Genomic DNA, 22814 nt, shown 5'->3' with positions numbered 1-22814 from the left:
AAAGGTAGGGGATGTAGGTAAGGAAGGTAGGGAATCTAGGTAAGGAAGGTAGGGAATGTACGTAAGGAAGGAAGGGCAAGTAGGCATTTAGGGGGTCCTGATGGCCCCTGTGACTGGTTGCTTCATACAGAGAGTGGGGTGGGTGGTGGGGTTAAGGTGTGGGGTGGTTAGGTTTAGGATGTTTGGGAGGGGGGGGGTTAAGGTTGGGCTTTGGGTTAGGGTCGGGGGGGGGGTTGGGTTCAGGTAGCGGGGGTTAGGGTGTAAGGTTATTTTTACATCCCGCTTCAGAGCGGTGATGACTTGTGTGTCGGTCCGTTAGTCACCAAATATCTTCACAACCGTTCAGATAGAAAGATAAAACAAAAAACACATGACTCAGGCAGCAAAGGGGATGAAGATGAGATGATGACCTTGAGAAAACTAGGTCAAGGTCAAATTTCAACTTTTGTACACTCAGGAACCGGATAGATAGAAAGATAGAAAGACGAGGGAGAAGGCCAGTGTGAGTAAGACCATAGATCAAAGCTGGTGCTTTGATCTATGACAGTAGGTCAGAGCACTAGCTTTGATCTTTGACCCTGACCTACTTTGACAAGTAGGTCAGGGTAAAATTTTGAATACAGGGTGTCGTTGGATGTTTCAGTCTGACTGCCCTGGTTCTCGTTCATCTTAGTACAGTCGTCGCTCATCTGCATTGAACAAATGTTGTTACTGAGTGAAAACCTGGAGTTCCTGATCCATCCCTGGACTCAGGGGGTCACACAGAACCCTGATGACCCCTCTCACTAAATTTGGCTTTGGTCGCCTCAACTTCTTCAATTATTAGAAACTAGAACAACTTGTCGTGATGACGTCATTAGTAGTTGTAGCAGCGGTAACGGCCACCGGGTGGCAGCAACGTCACTGCTGTCACTGTTGGAGCCCCGCCCATGTACGTCAGAACGGCTCACTGCGCAGACTCCACCGTTCCACCGTGTTCGGTGCTGCACACGGGAGTCACAACAGACGGCCGCCGTCATCTCCCCCCTGAACGGAGGCCGGAGCCGCTCATCTGGGGCGAGCGGGACCGGACAGGAGGTCGGTGTGGACACCGGGAACCAGAGCGCGGTGGTCGGTGACAGTTTTAGCAGCGGAGTGGCGGGCAGAGCTCCGAACGGCAGGCGGATCCAACCGATCACCGGTAACCCGTGTTTCCCGTCCGCCCGCCTGCCGGTGCACCGAGCATTGGCTGCTAGCCGTTAGCCGCTACCGGGCTAACGCCGAACGGCCACCCGCCCTTCGGTGCACCGGAACGGTTACCGGTCACCATGCTGTCCTGCCGGTTAGCGTTCTGGCGCTAGCCGCGGAGCTAGCCGGGACATCCCTCACGGAGCGGCCGACGATGGTCGCGGTGACGGCGGCTGGAACGGAGGAACGCAGCTTCAGCAGCCCCGCCGGTCCCCGGCCCCGGCGGCCCCGGTTCCGGTAGACCCCCGCACCGACCGTCCGTCCCGAGAACAGAGATGCAGGCGGCGCCGCAGTTCGACCTGACCAGCGAGGAGAACTCCCCCAAGTGGAGGGGGCTGTTAGTGCCGGCCCTGGAGAAGGTACACACACACACACACACACACACACACACACACACACACACACACACACACACACACACACACACAGTAATACACACACACACACACACACACACACACACACACACACACAGTTTTCACCAGAATTGCCTGGGGGGGGGGTCCTTGGAGGGTGTGGCAGCTCCCTGAACGGTGGTGGTTTGTGTTGCAGGTCCTGAACCAGGTGCACCCTAACCTGGTGTCCCAGCAGGAGGCGCTGCAGTACATCGAGGAGCTGATCCTCCTGCTGCTCAGCACCTTGTGTCAGGCTCAGCCACGCAGCGTCCAGGATGTGGAGGTAGGGGTCCCAGTGGCCAGTAGGGGGCTCTGCTGCCACACCTCAGCCTGAGCTAGCTGATGACATCACCAGGAGACTGACGTGTAATTGGACAGCTTCTCGAGCCACATCATGAGTTCAAGTGATAGAACACCACCCACTGAAGTAGTTTAACGCTCTGGTCCCCTATGTCTGAAGTCTAGACCAGATCAGTCCACAATCTAGACTGAATCAGTCCATAATCTAGACCAGACTAGCCTGAGATGTAGACCAGATCAGCAAAGACTCCAGAGCCCTGTACCATAAAGCTGGATCACGGCTTAGTGAGTTAACTTCAGGCTTAACCCTGGCTTTTCAGTACCATAAAGGTGGCTGACTTTCTATCGGGCTACGTTGTCACGGTAACCTATGCTGAACACCTAACCTGCTCCGGAGCAGGATAAGTTCAGGATAAGATCAGCAGGTATAACAGCCCCACCTACTGACCAATCAGAGCTCAGCAGGTATAACAGCCCCACCTACTGACCAATCAGAGCTCAGCGGGTATAACAGCCCCACCTACTGACCAATCAGAGCTCAGCAGGTATAACAGCCCCACCTACTGACCAATCAGAGCTCAGCAGGTATAACAGCCCCACCTACTGACCAATCAGAGCTCAGCAGCTATAACAGCCCCACCTACTGACCAATCAGTTCTCCTGAAAACGGGCCGTCCGTTCCCTGAGAACCCGGTGGATCTCGGGTCACAGCTTGTGTGCAGAGCGCTCAGGCAGAGAGAATATTTAGGGATGGCTGTAATCCGGTGGGATTGGCTGAACAATGACTGTTGAAAGGTAGAGGTTTTGGGGGGAGGGGTTACATTACATCTGTCAGCTGCTGGAGCCTCACATCAGGAATGGAACGCACCCCAACCCCGCGCTGACAGCCCCACACAGTGTGCATTGACCTGAGGGTCTTTGAGACAGTTAATATATTTCTGAGTGATGTTGGTCATTATTATGATGTCCTGAAATCCCTCGTTGGACGGGTTACAAGCAAGACACAGATAGAATGTCATTGATCAATGATTTGTTTCAGTAGATCATGGATTGATTGATTGATTGATTGATTGATAGGTACTTTAATGTATTGTGTTGGCGATGCTGAAAACCTGTGAAGAACACAGTACGTAGAGCTGTTCATAAAGTCACGGGGCTACGATCACATGTCATAACCAAACATGTGGTTCACACACACATGTATGAACACACACATGTTACTGTAGTCAGATACACAAGTGCAGTCATAGTGGGGCAGTAATATTATAATGGCACTAACTTCCTCATTGACGCAGTCGGCCATGTTTTCCCAGAGATCCTTGCTCCGTTTGGCAGCTGCAGCTGTGTTGCTGTTTACCTGGATTATTGATTTGTATTGATCGTATTAATTAATTATTATTGTTTGCTCCTCCGTTGTGAAATATGCGTCTCGGGCCAGTTTGTTGCATGTTTGTGATTGGTCGCATGCAGCAAACTCCGCCTTTTTTATGTGAGCGCACAGATCTAGAGTGGACAAGTCTGGACTGAATTAGTGAGTTGATAGCCGGCTTTATGGTACCGAAAATCTGGAGGGTGGATGTCTGGGTAAGTGAAGCCAGATAAGTAAGAGGAAGCCTGGCTAGGTTAATCCAGCTTTATGGTACAGGCCTCTGATCAGTCCAGAATCTAGACTTGGTACAGAATCTAGACTTAGTCTAGAATCTAGACCAAATCAGTCCAGAATCTAGACCAGATCAGTCCAGAATCTTGAGCAAATCTGTCCCTAATCTGGGCCAGATTGGCCCAAAATCTAGACCAGTTTTATCTAGTTTGTCTTGGAACTGGGGTCTTTGCTTCCTGTCCACACCTGTCTTCCCTTTTCACTCAGGAGCGAGTCCAGAAGAGCTTTCCTCACCCGATCGATAAGTGGGCCATCGCTGATGCTCAGACTGCCATTGAGAAGAGGAAGAGGAGGAACCCACTGGCCCTACCCGTGGAGAAGATCCACCCTCTGCTGAAGGTACACCTGTTTTGTCATCCTGATCACACGTTAAACGTTTGGGTAGGTTATTAGTCCTCAGGTCGAGGTGAAGAGCAAAACGAAAAGGATCTTTGAAGATGTTCTTCTTGATTTACCCTGACCTGGGAGACTGAGAACCTACACAGACGACACTCTGCTTGTGATGGTATTTCCAATGATGCCTTGTGGTGACAGGAGGTGCTGGGGTACAAGGTGGATCACCAGGTGTCAGTTTACATGGTTGCGGTCTTGGAGTACATCTCAGCTGACATCCTCAAACTGGCAGGAAACTATGTGAGGAACATCCGCCACTATGAGATCTCCCAGCAAGACATCACCGTGGCCATGTGTGCTGACAAGGTACTCGTTCATCCAGGGCCTGGTGGTCCAAATGTTTCCTTCAATCCACTTCAAGGAACTTCTTTAAGGTCCAGTAGGTTGATCGGAACAACTTCTGGCACCTGTCAAAGTAAAAGCAGCCACAAAGGGCTTAAGAAGACATGAACCGGCTACTCCGTGGGTCGTGTCTATTCTATGCTTCTGGCCAAAAATGATTGGCCAGAAGCATTCAACGGGCGTGGCACCAAACTTCCAGAGAGCAGTTCTTACCCAGATAGTCAAAGATGTGGGTCAGAACCTCACATCAGAACCATTTACCACCATCAATCCTCAGGCGAAGGATTGGATTCATCAGAATCTAAAGTTCTGGAATCAAAGCTATGCTCAAGTTAGCAGTGTGTCACGCCACCCAGACGCTGGTCTTGCACTAGGAGCTAGTATGACTAAACCACTGTGGCTCAGTGTAAAAGAACTTAGTAAGCCACAAAAAGCCACGTTCTGTGTCCAAGACAGTGATGCAGCGTGCGGACAAAATGTTTTAGAGAATGTGGTTGTTTTCCTGCATTCTGAGGACAAAATCTTGTGTTCAGTTTACCTCCAAAAACCCACTAAAGCCAACAGCTGAAGCTGAACTCTCTTTATTTCTGTCCTACTTTATGCAGGAATGAATGTGAGATTCAACCATTGAAAACTTCATTCACTCTGAAGATACAGTCAGACTAAATATTACTCAGTGTTTACTGGTAGTTTACTGAGACTAGAAGACATTTTAACTTTGACCACCACCAACACCATTGGTATGTCAGAGTTTAGTTTAGTTTATTTGTTTTAATTCAATAACATGATTTTTCATTTCAATTTAAAAAGACATAAAACATCAAGCGAGGTGAAAACACATTTACATCATCGCTGGTTATTCCTGCTGGTCAGAGGGAACAAAAGTAAGACTACAAACAAGTATTGATAATATCTTTCATTGACCTTCTGATCGGTCTGTCTCCACTCCCCCCCCCCCCAGCATTCACCATTTGTTTATTAATGAGGACTTTAACACTAACTCTACTAGAAAACACTGGATTCTTTTGATTGATGGTCCTCTCCTTGTCTTACACCAATTCACGGGTTCAGCTTGGAATAAAACAATATTTTGTTTTTCATTGGACGAGAGGAGGTCATGACCCCAGTGCATATTTAATGATCGGGAGCATTTGGGTCACTAGCGAGCGTCGCTAGCAGAAATAGTGTTGCTAGCTAGTATAAAGTAAAAATAAGAACGCCACTGTGGCTACACAGTCTAAAAACCTTGTAGCCAATCAGGAATTTACTTCGCCTATGGCGAAGTGGCGAATGGTTAGCGCAAGTCACTTCCTGTGTCTCACCTGTGTGTCTCACCTGTATCTCACCTGTGTCTTACTTGTATGTATCACCTGTGTGCCTCACCTGCTCATCTGCAGGTGCTGATGGACATGTTCCACCAGGATGAGGATGACATCAGCAGCTTCCCTCTGATGGATGAGGAGCCGTCGGCCAATGAGGAGCAGACCTACTATGAACTAGTGAGAAGCTTCATGTCCGATGGTCGTCAGTACCTGAGACAGCTGGACCTGCTCATCAAGGTGTTCCGAGAACCGTTCACCTCCAACACCATGCTCTTCTCCCAACACGTACGTACCCTAAGAACCACCCAGAACCATGTCACCAGGTAGTCACCAGGTAGACCTGATGGGTCTGTAGGTACCAGGTAGACCTGATGGGTCTGTAGTCACCAAGTAGACCTGATGGGTCTGTAGTCACCAAGTAGACCTGATGGGTCTGTAGGTATCAGGTAGACCTGATGGGTCTCTAGTCACCAGGTAGACCTGATGGGTTTGTAGGTACCAGGTAGACCTGATGGGTTTGTAGGTACCAGGTAGACCTGATGGGTCTGTAGTTACTGGACTGATCTGATGAAGGAAACAACCGACGCCCGGTGTCTCCGGGGGAATTGTAGCCAATGCCCATCTCCCCTCTGTGCTCATCAGGACGTGGACGGTATCTTCAGCCGGATTGTGGACATCCATGAGGTCACCGTGAAGCTGCTGGGTCTCATCGAGGACACAGTGGAGATGACAGACGACGGCAGTCCTCACCCTCTAGTAGGAAGCTGCTTCGAGGACCTGGCTGAGGTGGGTTCTTTCCTGATGGTCCGTCTGGGATCGACTGACGGAGTGTTTTTTTGTGCAACTGTGACTCTTCTTTGATCCGGCTGTCAGGAACTGGCCTTTGACCCCTATGAAACCTATGCCCAGGACATCCTACGTTCTGGTTTCCACGAACACTTCCTGGGTCAGGTCTCTAAGCCAGGAGCTGCCTTCCACCTGCAGGTAAAGCCCACCTCAAGAGTGACAAACCTCACCTGCATCATTGTGGGTGGGTCAGACCTGATGACTGCAGTCTTTCAGGAGTGTTTGGACCAGTCCTTCAGAACCCTACGGAAGGCTCATAGTGATCATGGTGAAACTAACAGGTGTCTTGTCTCCCTCCAGTCCATCTGTGAAGGCTTTAAAGAAGCGGTCCAGTATGTTCTGCCCAGACTGTTGCTCAGCCCCGTGTACCACTGTCTGCACCTGTTCGAGATCCTCAAGGTGAGACCTGGACAAGCACAGTAGATTAGCGTTACACTAGACCCGGCTTTCATTGGCTAATGCTTGATAAACATCTCAATGAATGAACCAATCAGAGATGCAGGTGCACCTCAGAATTCCTGCTGATTGGAGGATACTATTCCTCTCAGAGTGACTGATGGCTCCAGAGTCCTGATGTTAAACCACTGTATCTAGACCAGTATGATGAATCCCAGTATCAGGCTGGTACCAGCTGCTCCTGACCAGTAGGACCAGTCCAGCTCTGGGCTTTGGGTCAGGTTCAGATTAAATCTCTGAAATCCCTCTAGTCATGTTCTGCAGATTACTTGGGGGCTAAGGGGGTCAGAGGCGGGGTAGATCTGAAGGGTTCTGTTGGTTTCTCTGTTCAAAAACTTTGAAATGTCTGCTGATGTGATTAAGCACTACATAAAGAAAGATTGATTGATTGATTGATTTGTCCTGTTCTAGTTCTGATCATCAGATCACAAACCAGTAAATCTGTCTGAGTCGTCCTGGAGCTAGACATGGATTTAATCCAGGATTTAATCCAGGTCTAGGTCCTGTTTCTGCTCTGGTTTTTTGTATAAGATAACTGACATCAACCGTGGCAACCCTGAACCCTTCTCTTATTTGATGACATCAGCTGCAGGGACAGATGATCTCACCAATGGCTGTCCTCCTCTGTTTCCATAGCAACTAGAGGAGAAGAGCGAGGATGACGAGGATAAAGAATGTCTAAAACAGGCCATCACAGCTCTGCTAAATCTCCAGAGCAGCATGGAGAGGATCTGCTCCAGGAACCTCCCCAAGAGGAGGCTCAGGTATGTTACTGGTACCAGTACCACTACCCGCACCAGTACCCACACCAGTATCTGCACCAGTACCACTACCCGCACCAGTACTATCACCAGTCCCTGCAAAACTGAAATACAAAGAAATGTCCAGGTGAACTTCAGGACCCCTGGAGGAGGTTATGTGGCCCTTGAGGACCAGAGAAGGTTCTGTGGCCCCTGAGGACCAGAGGAGGTTCTGTGGCCCCTGAGGACCAGAGGAGGTTCTGTGGCCCTTAAGGACCAGAGGAGGTTCTGTGGACCAGAGTAGGTTCTGTGGCCCTTAAGGACCAGAGGAGGTTCTGTGGACCAGAGGAGGTCCTGTGGCCGTTAAGGACCAGAGGAGGTTCTGTGGACCAGAGTAGGTTCTGTGGCCCTTAAGGACCAGAGGAGGTTCTGTGGACCAGAGGAAGTTCTGTGGCCCTTAAGGACCAGAGGAGGTTCTGTGGACCAGAGTAGGTTCTGTGGCCCTTAAGGACCAGAGGAGGTTCTGTGGCCCTTAAGGACCAGAGGAGGTTCTGTGGACCAGAGGAGGTTCTGTGGCCCTTAAGGACCAGAGGAGAAGGTGTGTGTGTTGGTCCAGTGTGAGCAGATGAAGAACGGGGTGTAGTAAACACACAGTCAGCGCTGGGGCTCCTCCCGTCCTGTGTTTCCCTCTGGACAGAAATAGACCAGGAGGTGGGGGTGGAGAACCTACACAGACATGGGGGGTGGAGCTGCTGAGGGTCAGACTGGTGTTGGTGGAGGGAAGTGTCGTCAGCTCCTGGGCGGCGCTGCTGCAGCTCATTGTTCTCTGGTGTTCCAAAGAACACAGGAACATGTCTGCTGAGGACCGTCGCTGAAGTTGAACCTGCTGAGGACCAAGAAGACGACCAAAGGAGGGCAGAGACTGGTGGAGGTTTGGCAGGTGGATATGAGGACGTAGGTCAATGCAGTTCTTTCCAATGTTTTTCTGTTCGTTTCTGTAGCAGGTTCATGTTTCAGCTCCAGACTGTTATGGAACAGGTGGAGGCTCTCAGAGGAGGCTGATGGAGGTAGATGGATGCTCTCAGATGGAGGTAGAGGCTGATGGAGGTAGATGGATGCTCTCAGATGGAGGTAGAGGCTGAGGGAGGTAGATGGATGCTCTCAGATGGAGGTGGAGGCTGATGGAGGTAGATGGATGCTCTCAGATGGAGGTAGAGGCTGATGGAGGTAGATAGATGCTCTCAGATGGAGGTAGAGGCTGATGGAGGTAGATGGATGCTCTCAGATGGAGGTGGAGGCTGATGGAGGTAGATGGATGCTCTCAGATGGAGGTAGAGGCTGATGGAGGTAGATGGATGCTCTCAGATGGAGGTGGAGGCTGATGGAGGTAGATGGATGCTCTCAGATGGAGGTAGAGGCTGATGGAGGTAGATGGATGCTCTCAGATGGAGGTGGAGGCTGTTAGTTGAAGGTGGAGGTGCTGACGTAGGCTTTCGTTTTGGACACTGTGTTCGCATTCCTTCAGGGTTTATGGTAAACTGATTAGCGATCAGCTGGAAACACACTGGTCCCAGTTAAAGGAGCAGTACGCTGCAAGGCTAACGTAGCTACACAGTTAAAGGAGCAGTACGCTGCAAGGCTAACGTAGCTACACAGTTAAAGGAGCAGTACGCTGCTAGGCTAACATAGCTACATAGTTAAAGGAGCAGTACGCTGCTAGGCTAACATAGCTACACAGTTAAAGGAGCAGTACGTTGCTAGGCTAACGTAGCTACACAGTTAAAGGAGCAGTATGTTGCTAGGCTAACGTAACTACACAGTTAAAGGAGCAGTAAGCTGCTAGGCTAACGTAGCTACACATTTAAAAGAGCAGTATGCTGCTAGGCTAACATAGCTACACAGTTAAAAGAGCAGTACGCTGCTGGGCTAACGTAGCTACTTGTTGGCGCTGTGCTGCAGTGAGGAACCTACAGGCCTACAGCTGGATGAGAGTTTTGCAGACCTACCTGTGCAGATGGCGTGATGACTAGTTAGCGTGTGATGATGTCACAGCAGTGATGATGTCACAGCAGTGATGATGTAATGGTATGTTTGTGTAGCAGTCCTCGTTGACGTCAGGAATCTTTCTACTGTAACCTCACTTCCTGTTGGCCGTGACAGTGGCGTCGCTGGTTTGATCGTATCGTCCAATCAAGACGCACTCTGCTATACATGTTCTCCGTCCTCCTGGTCCTGGTGGATCCTCACGTTCTTCCACCTTCTCCTGTGTGCAGTGAGTCGGCGTGTCGGTTCTACAGCCATCAAATGAAGGGAAAGCACCGGGCCATCAAAAAGATGAACGAGATCCAGAAGAACATCGATGGCTGGGAGGGGAAGGACATCGGTCAGTGCTGCAATGAGTTCATCATGGAGGGCACGCTGACCCGCGTGGGCGCCAAACATGAGCGCCACATCTTCCTGTTCGACGGCCTGATGATCTGCTGCAAGTCCAACCACGGGCCGCCGCGGCTGCCTGGCGCAGGCTCCACCGCCGAGTACCGTCTCAAGGAGAAGTTCTTCATGCGCAAAGTCCAGATCAACGACAAAGACGACAAGGAGGGCGAGTACCGGCACGCCTTCGAGATCATCCTGAAGGACGGCAATAGCGTGGTGTTCGCCGCCAAGTCGGCGGAGGAGAAGAACGGCTGGATGGCGGCGCTGATCTCGCTGCAGTACCGCAGCACGCTGGAGCGCATGCTGGACTCCGCCCTGCTGCAGGAGGACAAGGACGAGCAGGTGAGGCTCCCCGGACCGGAGGGCTACCGCTTCTCCCAGCCGGACTCCGAGGAGAACGTCGTGTTCGAGGAGAACGTCCAGTCCAAGTCCGGCATCCCCATCATCAAAGCCGGGACCGTCCTGAAACTGATCGAGAGGCTCACCTTCCACATGTATGCAGGTGAGCTCACGCCGAATCAGCACACAGGAAGTCCAGACACGGACAGGATGTCACCGATGACGACTCAGCACCACAACGGGGCCGTAGGCCCACAGCAGTAGCCCCACCACACATTTCACCTAGGACTACCACAGTTCACCTAGGACTACCACAGTTCACCTAGGACTACCACAGTTCACCTAGGACTACCACAGTTCACCTAGGACTACCACAGTTCACCTAGGACTACTTGACGTGACACCTGATGTGACACCTGACACCTGATGTGACACCTAACTGTACACCTGACGTGACACCTGACGTGACACCTGATGTGACACCTGTCACCTGACGTGACCCCTGTCACCTGACGTGACACCTGATGTGACACCTGACGTGACACCTGTCACCTGACGTGACACCTGTCACTTGATGTGACACCTGACGTGACACCTGACGTGACACCTGACGTGACACCTGACACCTGATGGGATACCTGTCACCTGACGTGACACCTTTCACCTGACGTGACACCTGATGTGACACCTGTCACCTGACGTGACACCTGTCACCTGACGTTTCATCTGACACCTGACGTGACACCTGTCACCTGACGTGACCGCTGACGTGACACCTGACACCTGACGTGACACCTGACACCTGACGTGACACCTGTCACCTGACGTGACACCTGTCACCTGACGTGACCGCTGACGTGACACCTGACACCTGATGTGACACCTGTCACCTGACGTGACACCTGTCACCTGACGTGACACCTGTCACCTGACGTGACACCTGTCACCTGACGTGACATCGACTCCTGGCTGTTTGAGAATGTTTTTCATTGATCTTTTGGAGAACTCATATTTCGCCATTGGGGAATCAAATGAAGTGGATATTGTTATTGATCCCTATTGATTGACTGACTGATTTATGAGGAACGCTTTGGATAGTCCTCATGGACCATCAGTCTCTGGATGGATGGATGACTGATGTTCCCTTGTATGAATATTGATTATCCTGATCTGGTCGGATTTTTCTGATCGTCGTTCTCTTTCCATTTCTGTGTCAGATCCAAACTTTGTGCGAACCTTTCTGACGACCTATAGATCTTTCTGCAAACCCCAGGAGCTGCTGGACCTGCTGATGGAGAGGTAGGTTCACCGACCCCGTCAGGCTGTCTCTTGATGAGGTCCCTCAATGGCCCCCAGATCTTGTGAAATCTGCGGTGGGTGTTTGACTAATTGTGACGCAGTTGCTCCAGGTACAATTAATGTCGCTCAACCAGATCTTACAGCGGGGTGGGGGCACGACCCTCGTTCCCAACATCAGGGCCTGCTGGGGTTAGAGTAGTTACTGAAGAAGGGCTTCAACTCAGAGGAAATCCTGTTCATCCTGGTTTGTGAGACGTGCAGCTGATGGAGGACCCTCACCCCTAACCCCCAACCCAACTCCTAACCCCTAACCTTAACCCATAACCCTAACCCTAACCAATAACTCTAACCCCTAATCTTAACCCCTAACCCTAACCCCTAATCTTAACCCCTAACCTTAACCCCTGACCATAACCCTAATTCCTAACCCCCAACCCAACTCCTAACCCCTAACCTTAACCCATAACCCATAACCCCAAACCCCCAGCCCAACTCCTAACCCATAACCCCTAACCCCTAACCCTAACCCATAACCCCCTTACCCCAAACCCCAAACCCCCAACCCAACTCCTAACCCCTAACGTTAACCCCTAACCCATAATCTTAAGCCTAACCTTAACCCCTAACCCACAACCCAATTCCTAACCCCTAACCTTAACCCATAACCCTAATCCCTAACCCTAACCCCTAACCTTAACCCCTAACCTTAGCCCCTGACCCAGACCCGTGTTCCTGAAGCTCTGCTCTCAGGTCTGATCTCTGTTGTTGGTCCAGGTTTGAGATCCCGGAGCCGAGGCCGTCTGAAACGGACCAGATGGAAGGAGAACAACCGCTCAGTGCTGAACTGAAGCGCTTCCGGAAAGAGTTTGTTCAGCCGGTCCAGCTCAGGTAGGACCTGCTGGCCCAGGACCTGTATGAGATGAGTCACATGACCTGAGGCAGGAGAAGATTTTATATGACACACAGTTATCTGACTGCGTGTGTCAGTCAGATCCAGTCAGACAGAATGCTGAGTCATGGTGTAACAGACTGCTGAGTCATGGTGTAACAGACTGCTGAGTCATGGTGTAACAGACTGCTGAGTCATGGTGTGACAGACTGCTGAGTCACAGGGTGACATACTGCCGAGTCACGGTGTGAAAGACTGCTGAGTCATAGTGACAGACTGCTGAGTCATGGTGTAACAGACTGCTGAGTCATGGTGTAACAGACTGCTGAGTCATGGTGTAACAGACTGCTGAGTCATGGTGTGACAGACTGCTGAGTCACAGGGTGACATACTGCCGAGTCACGGTGTGAAAGACTGCTGAGTCATAGTGACAGACTGCTGAGTCATGGTGTAACAGACTGCTGAGTAATGGTGTAACAGACTGCTGAGTCATGGTGTAACAGACTGCTGAGTCACGGTGTGAAAGACTGCTGAGTCATAGTGACAGACTGCTGAGTCACGGTGTGACAGGCTGCTGAGTCACGGTGTGACAGACTGCTGAGTCATAGTGACAGACTGCTGAGTCATAGTGACAGACTGCTGAGTGTCGGTGACAGACTGCTGAGTCACAGTGACAGACTGCTGAGTCACAGTGACAGACTGCTGAGTCACAGTGACAGACTGCTGAGTGTCGGTGACAGACTGCTGAGTCACAGTGACAGACTGCTGAGTCACAGTGACAGACTGCTGAGTAATAGTGACATACTGCTTAGTCACGGTGTGACAGACTGCTGAGTCATAGTGACAGACTGCTGAGTCACGGTGTGACAGACTGCTGAGTCATAGTGACAGACTGCTGAGTCATAGTGACAGACTGCTGAGTCACAGTGACATACTGCTGAGTCACGGTGACAGACTGCTGAGTCACAGTGACATACTGCTGAGTCATAGTGACTGTGTGACAGGTGTGGTTGGTTGTGCAGGGTGCTGAACGTGTGTCGCCACTGGGTGGAGCACCACTTCTACGACTTTGAGCGAGACCCCCACCTGCTGAGACGTCTGGAGGAGTTCATCGCCTCTGTCCGAGGTAACGGGACGGGACAGGGCGTGGCTTTAGTGATGTCACTGCTTACATCACAAATCTCATGCATTGCAGGTAAGGCAATGAGGAAGTGGGTGGAGTCTATTACAAAGATCATCCAGAGGAAGAAGCAGGTCCAGGTGAGCGTACCCAGCCACAGCATCACCTTCCAGAGCCCCCCTCCGTCCATCGAGTGGCACCTCTGTCGCCCGGGTAACGTGGACCAGTTCGACCTGATGACGCTGCACCCCATCGAGATTGGACGACAGCTGACCCTCCTGGAGTCCGACTTCTACAGGTGATATAGCTGGCTCACGCCTGGCTCACGCCGGTGTTACACCCGCCTCACGCCTGTCTCACACCTGTGTCCCACAGAGCAGTCCAGCCCTCGGAGCTGGTGGGCAGCGTTTGGACCAAAGAGGACAAGGAGATACACTCCCCCAACCTGCTGAGGATGATTCGCCACACCACCAACCTCACCCTGTGGTTTGAAAAGTAAGCACAGGTCACATGACCGACCCGAGGTCCAATCCGGACTCGGAGTCCTGTCGTCTGACGTGTTTAAGTCGATGAGATGTTAGGAGCTCACAAATGGATAGCCTGCCGCTGAAACCACCTCACCATCGTCACCATCATCCTGCTCTACGTGTGTGTGTGTGTGTGTGTGTGGGGTACAGGTGTATTGTAGAAACAGAGAATCTGGAGGAACGTGTTGCTGTGGTGTCACGAATCATCGAGATTCTTCAGGTTTTTCAGGAGCTCAACAACTTCAACGGCGTTCTGGAGGTGGTCAGCGCCATGAACTCCTCTCCGGTTTACCGGCTGGACCACACTTTTGAGGTAAAAAGTCCTGGTCCTGGTCCTGGTCCTTGTTTTCGTCCTGGTCGGTTTCCTTGCTGCGCTCATACTGCCATCTACCGGCAGGAGAAGCGTACTGCAGTCACATTTGAAAAAGACTCGTTTCCAGTGAGGACTGTTTCCACCTTATGTCATGACCGCGGTCAAACAGTAATATCAGACTGGTGGTGCTAGCAGCTAGTTTCACTCAAACACGGTTGTTTTGTGTGGTTCTGCTGTTTGGACTCTCTGCTCACACACATGAACATTGTTAACAGTTATGACTCCAAATGATGTCCATTAGAGTTATTTCTGCTCCTCGCATAGCAGGTGCCTTACGCCAGATTGGTCACATGATTCCCTCTGGCAGATGGCCGTGATTGGTTGGGCGCTTGATAGACCGGTAGTGGGTGGAGTGGTGACAGTGTGAGACTTTCAAGTGAGCTTTTTCAAATATATAGGTGGGGAGAGTAATGGCAAGGAAAACATCCTAGCAAAAGCGTTGTCGTGGAAACGAGGTTGTACTGGCATGGGACAGGGGTGTAATGACGTGGGACGGTTGTACTGGCCTGGGACAGGGGTGTACTAGCGTTGGACAGGGGTGTACTAGTGTGGGACAGGGGTGTACTAAAATGGGACATGAGTGTACTAGCATGGGACAGGGGTGTACTAGCGTGGAACAGGGGTGTACTAGCGTTGGACAGGGGTGTACTAGCGTGGGACAGGGGTGTACTAGCATGGGACATGAGTGTACTAGCATGGGACACGGGTGTACTAGCGTGGGACAAGGGTGTACTAGCGTGGGACAGGGTTGTACTAGCATGGGAAAGGGGTGTACTAGCGTGGGACAGGAGTGTACTAGCATGGGAAAGGGGTGTACTAGCGTGGGACAGGGGTGTACTAGCATGGGAAAGGGGTGTACTAGCGTGGGACAGGGGTGTAGGGTCCAGGGCAAAGGAAACGTTATTTAAAGTGTTTCTTCTGCCCTCAGCAAATCGCCAGCCGTCAGAGGAGAATCCTGGAGGAAGCTCACGAGCTGAGCGAAGATCACTACAAGAAATATTTAGCCAAACTACGCTCCATCAACCCCCCCTGTGTCCCCTTCTTTGGTACGCTCCAGCCCCCCATTTAAGGAACGTGTCTGAACCTGACACAGGTAGTAAACTCTGTGTGTGTGTGTGTGTGTGTGTGTGTGTGTGTGTGTGTCAGGCATCTACCTAACCAACATCTTGAAGACAGAGGAGGGGAACCCCGACTTCCTGCGCCGTCACGGTAAAGACCTGATCAACTTCAGTAAGAGGAGGAAAGTGGCTGAGATCACCGGAGAGATCCAACAGTACCAGAACCAGCCCTACTGCCTCAGAGTGGAGACCGACATCAGGGTCAGTGTGAGCTCACTTCCTGTTTACCCACCATGACACAGCATGCCACTCTGAGCTCTCTGTGTTTTGGAGCAGAAGTTCTTCGAGAACCTCAACCCGATGGAGGACATGTGTGAAAAAGACTTCGCTGATCATCTGTTCAACAAGTCTCTGGAGATCGAACCCCGAAACGCCAGATCGTTACCTCGATTTGTAAGTGTTGGGTTAGGGGTTAGGGGTTAAGGGTTAGAGGGTTAAGGGTTAGAGGGTTAAGGGTTAGGGTTAAGAGTTAGATTAGGGGTTGGAGGTTAGGTTATTGGTTGGGGTTAGGGTTAGGGGTTTGGGTTACTGGTGAGGGTTAGGAGTTAAGGTTAGTGTTGGGTTAGGGTTAGGGTTAGGTTAGGGGTTGGTTTAGGGGTTGGTGTTAGGGTTAGTGTTGGGTTGGAGGTTAGGGTTAGGGGTGGGTTGGAGGTTAGGGTTAGTGTTGGTTTAGGGGTTAGGGCTGAACGGTGTGAACCAGAACATCCACAGTGGACCTTGGGGGTGTGTCCATCTCCTGTTATCCACACACAAACATCTTGCTGCTGCTAGCAGGTACCAGTTGTGTCTGTGCTGTGAGTTGAAGCCCCTCCCCCTCCTCCAGGTGAAGAAGTACACCTTCCCCCTGAAGTCTCCAGGCATCCGGCCCACATCCGTCAGGCCGAGCACCATGAGACACCCGACGCCTCTGCAGAACGAGCCTCGGAAGATCAGCTACAGCCGCGTCCCTGACAACGAGGCCGAAGGAGGGGCAGTCTCCGCCCCTAACTCGCCCAGAACCCCCCTGACTCCGCCCCCTGCCTCCGCTGCTTCCAGCTCCACTGATGTGGGCAGTGTGTTCGACTCGCCACAGGGTCCCAGCAGCCCCTTTCACTCCAGTAAGCCCCGCCCACCGGTCTGCCACCCAATCAGACACGTTTAATCGTCCTATTGGTTGAGACGGAGCAGGTTTACGTGACGCACCTGAACGATGCTAATCTGAATCAGTGCTCAGACAGGATGGCTAGCATAGCAACAGGAAACTGGGACCTGAGTTTGCTTTAACAAATCCTCCTCCTCTCCTCCTCCTCCTCTTCCTCCTCTCCTCCTCCTCCTCTTCCTCCTCTTCCTCTCCTCCTCCTCTTCCTCCTCTTTCCTCCTCCTCCTCTTCCTCCTCCTCTCCCTCCTCCTCTTCCTTCTCCTCTCCTCCTCCTCTTTCCTCCTCCTCCTCTCTGCAGCCTGCGACAGCATCTTTTCTCTGCCACACGGTCCACGTTAGTATTTCCTTCCTGACATCATCAGTGACATCACTCACCTGTGCTTCCCTGTGATGTCATCAGTGACATCATCTGTGATCAGCTTTTGTTTCATTCAGCTGTGAATCATACTTGTGTGTGTGTGTGTGTGTGTGTGTGTGTGTGTGTGTGTGTGTGTGTGTGTGTGAGAGTGTATGTTTGTGAGAGTGTGTGTGTGTGTGTGTGTGTGTGTGTGTTTTGGTCCTGTGTGTGTGTGACGGCTGCTCTGCTCTCAGGCTCCTCCCTCTTTTCAGGCTCCTCCTCTGTCTCCTCCCTCTTCTCAGGCTCCTCCTTTGTCTCTCAGGCTCCTCCTCCGTCTCCTCCCTGCTCTCAGGCTCCTCCTCTGTCTCCTCCCTCTTAGGCTCCTCCTCCGTCTCCTCCCTCCTGAGCTTCAGAGTTTCGGACGACGCCACGGTCCCGCCTCCTGTTCCTCCCCGCAGACGTCCGGAATCGGTTCCTGCTGAGTCATCGTCTCCGTCTAAGGTAGCCCCGCCTCCTGAGCACCTGGGGGGCTTTGGGGGCAGGGCCGTGTGCTAACGTGTCTCCCCCCACAGATGACGTCCCAGTTGGACAGCCCCCCGGCCGTCCCCCCCCGTCAGCCCACCTGTAAGCTCCTCCCACCTCGCTACTCCTCATCACTGTCTTCATCTTCCCCCCCCGACAGCCCGCCTTCCCTCCCCCCTCGGGAGCCTCTGGGCTCCCCTTTGCATCTCCTGCCCCCTCCCCAGGGCCGCCCACGCTGTGAACTCCTCCCTCAGGCTTTCTTCCCCTCCTCCCCCCCCTCCATCAACTCTGCTGGCACCTCCCCACCCCCCCTCACTGTTGTCCCCAGCCCCGCCCCTTCCTACAGGAGGATGCCCCTCCCCTCCCCTCCCCTCCCCCCTTTGGACGGCCCCCCGGTGCCCCCCCGGCACGTTGTGCCCAAACTGCCCCCCAAGACTTATAAGAGGGAGTCTCTGAGCCACGCCCCCCTGCTTGACACCCCACCTGCACTGTGATTGGACAATCTGGACTTCATGAAGAAGCAGGCAGCTGACTGGACAGCTGGCAGAGGAGGCGGGGCTTAACAGTTGAACACTACAGATGATTGGTTCACATGGATTAGAAACGGTCTGACGGACCAATCAGGAGGTTCCGATCAGATCCGGACGTCATGTGACCCTGAGGAATACCCCCCCTTTGAGCAGACGGATGGATGGCCCCCAGGGTCTGAACAGGAACCCCCCAGGGTCTGAACCGGAAAACTCCAGGATCTGGTCCAGAACCCCCCCGAGGGTCAGAACCGGAACCCCCCCAGGGTCCTGGTCCAGACCTTGTTTGGTCCAGGTTCTGAACCAAACAGGGTCTGAACCAAACAGGTCCTGGTGGTCGCGGTGGTCCCGATGGTCCTGATGGCCCTCGTGGTCCTAATGGTCCTGGGGGTCCTCGTGGTCCTGATGGCCCTCATGGTCCTAATGGTCCTGGGGGTCCTCGTGGTCCTGATGGCCCCCTCGTGGTCCTGATGGTCCTGGGGTCCTTGTGGTCCTGGGGGTCCTTGTGGTCCTGATGGCCCTGGGGGTCCTGATGGCCCTGGGGGTCCTTGTGGTCCTGATGGCCCTGGGGGTCCTGATGGCCCTGGGGGTCCTTGTGGTCCTAGTTGTAAAGGAGTGTCATGAATGTAAAACAAGGGAATAAACCGTGTTTTTAGCGGCGAGCTGAACGAACCAACCAGACGCTGTCGTTTGTCAACGTTACACTGAGCCACTATTGACTCACTATTGACTCACTATTGACTCATTATTGATCCACTATTGACTCCCCTATTGACCCACTATTGACTCATTATTTATCCACTATTGACCCACTTTTGGTCCCATTACTGACCCACTATTGACTCATTATTGATCCACTATTGGTCCCATTACTGACCCACTACCGATCCACTACTGACCCACTGCTGATCCAGTTCACTGCTGATCCAGTTCAGGGCGTCCTGTGACGATCCAGAGCAGACTCTAGTTTGTTCCACTTCATTTTATTTGAAGGAAATTAAAGATATTTAGTTTTGTTGGAATGAAACTTTTATTCTGAAATACTGACATTAAACAGGAAGTCAGAGGACAGCTGTCAGCTGATGTGGACTGCTCATGTCTCACATCCAGACCGGAGCTCCTGATGCGAGCTCTGGATCAGGGTCTGGATGCGGTCCAGGATGATCTGGTTGGAGCTGAAACAGTTTTCGGGTCCGTAGGGGGGGGTGACTGTCAAAACCCCCGCCACCCTCAGGTCCTCGCCGTCCTCACACACCGGAACCCAGTTCTTCTCCAGCCAGCTCCGCACACGCCTCCTCCTCCTCCTCAGCTCCTCCGGGTCCAGATCACACCTCTGAGGCGGGAACGAGGCCCCGAGACGCGCCGCTGTCTCCTCGTCAGCTTCCTGGAGGACCTCCACCTCCCCCACAGCATGACCCATCACCACCTGCACCGAAGCTCCGCCCTCCTCCCTGAAGGTGACCAGGACCAGACTGAGGAGACACAGGGTCAAACGAAGCACAGGAGACACAGGGTCAGAATGAGGCACAGGAGACACGGTCAAATGAAGCACAGGAGACAGGGTCAGAACGAGGTACAGGAGACAGGGTCAGAACGAGGTACAGGAGACAGGGTCAGAACGAGGTACAGGAGACAGGGTCAGAACGAGGTACAGGAGACAGGGTCAGCACGAGGTACAGGAGACAGGGTCAGAACGAGGTACAGGAGACAGGGTCAGAACGAGGCACAGGAGACAGGGTCAGAACGAGGCACAGGAGACAAGGTCACAACAAGGCACAGGAGACAGGATCAGAACGAGGCACAGGAGACACAAGGTCAAACGAAGCACAGAAGACAGGGTCAGAACGAGGCACAGGAGACTGTCTCTTAAAGATCAGCTGATTCAGCCGGTAAAATGTAAATATATGTAAATGTATGTAAGTCTTTTCCTTCTGGCTTTTCCCTTCAGGGTCTCCACAGCCAATCAGTGTCCTCCATCTAACCCTGTCTTCTCATCCTCTTCTCTCACACCAACTACCTTCATGTCCTCTTTCACTACATCCATAAACCTCCTCTTTGGTCTTCCTCTAGGCCTCCTGCCTGGCAGTTCAGAACTCAGCATCCTTCTACCAATATATTCACTATCTCTCCTCTGGACATGTCCAAACCATCTCAGTCTGGCCTCTCTGACTTTATCTCCAGAACCTCTAACATGTGCTGTCCCTCTGATGGACTCATTCCTGATCCTATCCATCCTGGTCACTCCCAGAGAGAACCTCAGCATCTTCATCTCTGCTACCTCCAGCTCTGTCTCCTGTCTTTTCCTCAGGGACACTGTCTCTAGACCAAACAACATCGCTGGTCTCACCACAGTTTTGTACACCTTTCCTTTCATTTTATCTGAAACTCTTCTATCACACATCACACCTGACACTTTCCTCCACCCGTTCCATCCTGCCTGGACACGCTTCTTCACCTCTTTTCCACACTCTCCATTGCTCTGGACTGTTGACCCTAAGTACTTCAAATCCTCCACCTTCTTGATCTCTTCTCCCTGTAACCTCACTCTTCCACTTGGGTCCCTCTCATTCACACACATGTACTCTGTCTTACTGCGGCTAACCTTCATTCCTCTCCTTTCCAGGACAAACCTCCACCTCTCTAGCTTCTCCTCCACCTGTTCCCTGCTCTCACTGCAGATCACAATGTCATCTGCAAACATCATAGTCCATGGAGATTCCTGTCTAACCTGGTCTGTCAGCCTGTCCATCACCATAGCAACAAGAAGGGGCTCAGAGCTGATCCCTGATGCAGTCCCACCTCCACCTTGAACTCCTCTGTAACACCTACACACACCTCACCACTGTCTTACAGTCCTCATACATGTCCTGCACCGCTCTAACATACTTCTCTGCCACTCCAGACTTCCTCATACAATACCACAGTTCCTCTCTGGGCACCCTGTCGTAAATGTATGTAAATAATGTAGTTAAATGATCGCCGTAGGGAGATTAGTGACGTCATTAAAGACGTAAAAAGTATTGATTCTTTCCCGTCTAGACGGCAGACAGCATGTCTGCTAGCACTCTGCTAATTGTAGCCTTCAGTTCGGCTGACGTCACAGCTGATCGATATCCTCACTGATTGACTATTTCGTTCTACAGCCGCTTCCGGTCGTCACCTGGCGGACACCGGGTCCACGGTCAGCAGCCATCCCCGGAACTCTTCGTCTCTTCCCACCGTCACCTTCACCTGTTTGCTGACGTAACGAAGCCACTGCAGCGGACCTAGTAGAGGCCAGCCGCACTGCATCTCGGTCCGCCGATCCACCACCGAGCTCCAAGATCAATGTAAGATCATCAATACAACCGATTGATCTGCAGCGAGCCTCCAGTACAGGCCTCAAACCCTCCGGGGGAAACAAGCTGGGAGAAAGGTTCCGCTGCTTAGACGCTGCCGAAAAGTAGCCGCTGCTGCCCCCTGCTGGACATGTTGGGGCACCGCGCCCTCAGACCGGAACGTTTAGCGGTTCGGTTCAGACTGAGAGCCCGAATGGACTGGTAGTAATAATCAAGACTATGACCATAATGCTAACAACAACAACAATACTACAATACTACAATACCCTAACGCTAATAATAATAACAATACTAATAGTAGTAACAATACAGGTAATCATCGACTTACGACCGCGATTGGGCCCGACAGATCGGTTGTAACTCGACTTGGTCGTAAATCGACTCTTAAGTAAAAATTAAATCCAGCAGCGCTGGTTCTTGGCTGGGGGTCGTCCGGATCGTCAGCTGGGGCAGCGTGTGGGTTGGTGGGAGTGGGAGACCATCTTTTCATAATCATTGTGAGCTTTGTCTGAATTGTTCGTTTCTTTTTCTCCTCATAAATTTCACGATATGGACGGAAAACGTTGTTTGCCATCCGTTCAATCCTTGCAAATGTTTCTATGTTCTATGTCCATTTCTTCAAAGTGTGCACGGAGTTTATTTAACAGGGAAAAGCCTTCTGACAAGCCTTTGGTGGTGAACATTGTTTCTGTTTCCTCCTCTTCTTTCTCTGCTTCTCTTCTCTCTTCTTCTTCCACTCTTTCTTCTTCCAGCGCGATCAGTTCTTCTTACAGCGCGATCATTCGTCAGTTCTCCAAGGAGAGGTTTTTTGCCAGTTTCACTATTTTCTCCCGAATCTGATCAAGTTCTTCGTCACTTTCAAATCCAGCAGAAGAGTTCACGTAACGCTTGACAGTTTTTCCATACGTCATTCATACATTTCTCCGTCACAGCCTCCTAAGCAGCCCAGCCCATCAGTAGTGGGCTGGGCTGCTGATCTCAGTGTGACTGAACAGCGTGTGTGCGCCGTGGGGACTGAAGAGAGCGCTGGAGCCTCAGAGCGTGAGTACTGTGGCTGGAGGGAATGTCCGCGTTACCCGGACATTGTGGTCGTAAAGTCGGTCGGTCGTAAGTTGCATAGGTCGTAAGTCGGCGACTACCTGTAGTAATGTAGCCGCAAGAGGACACAAGCCA

At 51.9% G+C, this 22814-nt stretch overlaps 2 protein-coding genes across 3 annotated transcripts; one reads left to right on the top strand and one right to left on the bottom strand.

Annotated features, from left to right (window-relative positions):
• Positions 1 to 964: 964 nt before the first annotated feature.
• LOC137599659 (son of sevenless homolog 1-like) lies at positions 965 to 18975 on the top strand. Of its 2 annotated transcripts, XM_068320634.1 has the most exons (23): positions 965 to 1586; positions 1780 to 1905; positions 3790 to 3921; positions 4117 to 4281; positions 5715 to 5924; positions 6282 to 6425; positions 6513 to 6623; positions 6786 to 6884; positions 7578 to 7705; positions 9955 to 10616; positions 11671 to 11752; positions 12527 to 12640; positions 13664 to 13767; positions 13837 to 14059; positions 14137 to 14256; positions 14439 to 14601; positions 15590 to 15707; positions 15808 to 15980; positions 16056 to 16172; positions 16603 to 16876; positions 17216 to 17251; positions 17634 to 17755; positions 17827 to 18975. In XM_068320634.1, exons 1-23 carry the CDS (start codon positions 1503 to 1505, stop codon positions 18268 to 18270), a joined length of 3951 nt encoding a protein of 1316 aa, XP_068176735.1. In that variant the 5' UTR covers positions 965 to 1502; the 3' UTR covers positions 18271 to 18975. The 2 variants fall into 2 exon arrangements, with proteins under 2 accessions (XP_068176735.1, XP_068176736.1); XM_068320635.1 differs by lacking the exon at positions 17827 to 18975 and having other exon boundaries at positions 17557 to 17672.
• A 319-nt stretch (positions 18976 to 19294) lies between these two features.
• gemin6 (gem (nuclear organelle) associated protein 6) lies at positions 19295 to 21714 on the bottom strand. Its single transcript, XM_068320638.1, has 2 exons — positions 21464 to 21714; positions 19295 to 19775 (listed from the first exon to the last, which is right to left on the bottom strand). Exons 1-2 carry the CDS (start codon positions 21592 to 21594, stop codon positions 19397 to 19399), a joined length of 510 nt encoding a protein of 169 aa, XP_068176739.1. The 5' UTR covers positions 21595 to 21714; the 3' UTR covers positions 19295 to 19396.
• Positions 21715 to 22814: the final 1100 nt, after the last annotated feature.

This window comes from Antennarius striatus, chromosome 8 (assembly GCF_040054535.1).
Source record: "Antennarius striatus isolate MH-2024 chromosome 8, ASM4005453v1, whole genome shotgun sequence".
Lineage (NCBI taxonomy): Eukaryota > Metazoa > Chordata > Actinopteri > Lophiiformes > Antennariidae > Antennarius > Antennarius striatus.
This window is presented reverse-complemented; position numbering and strand designations above follow the sequence as displayed.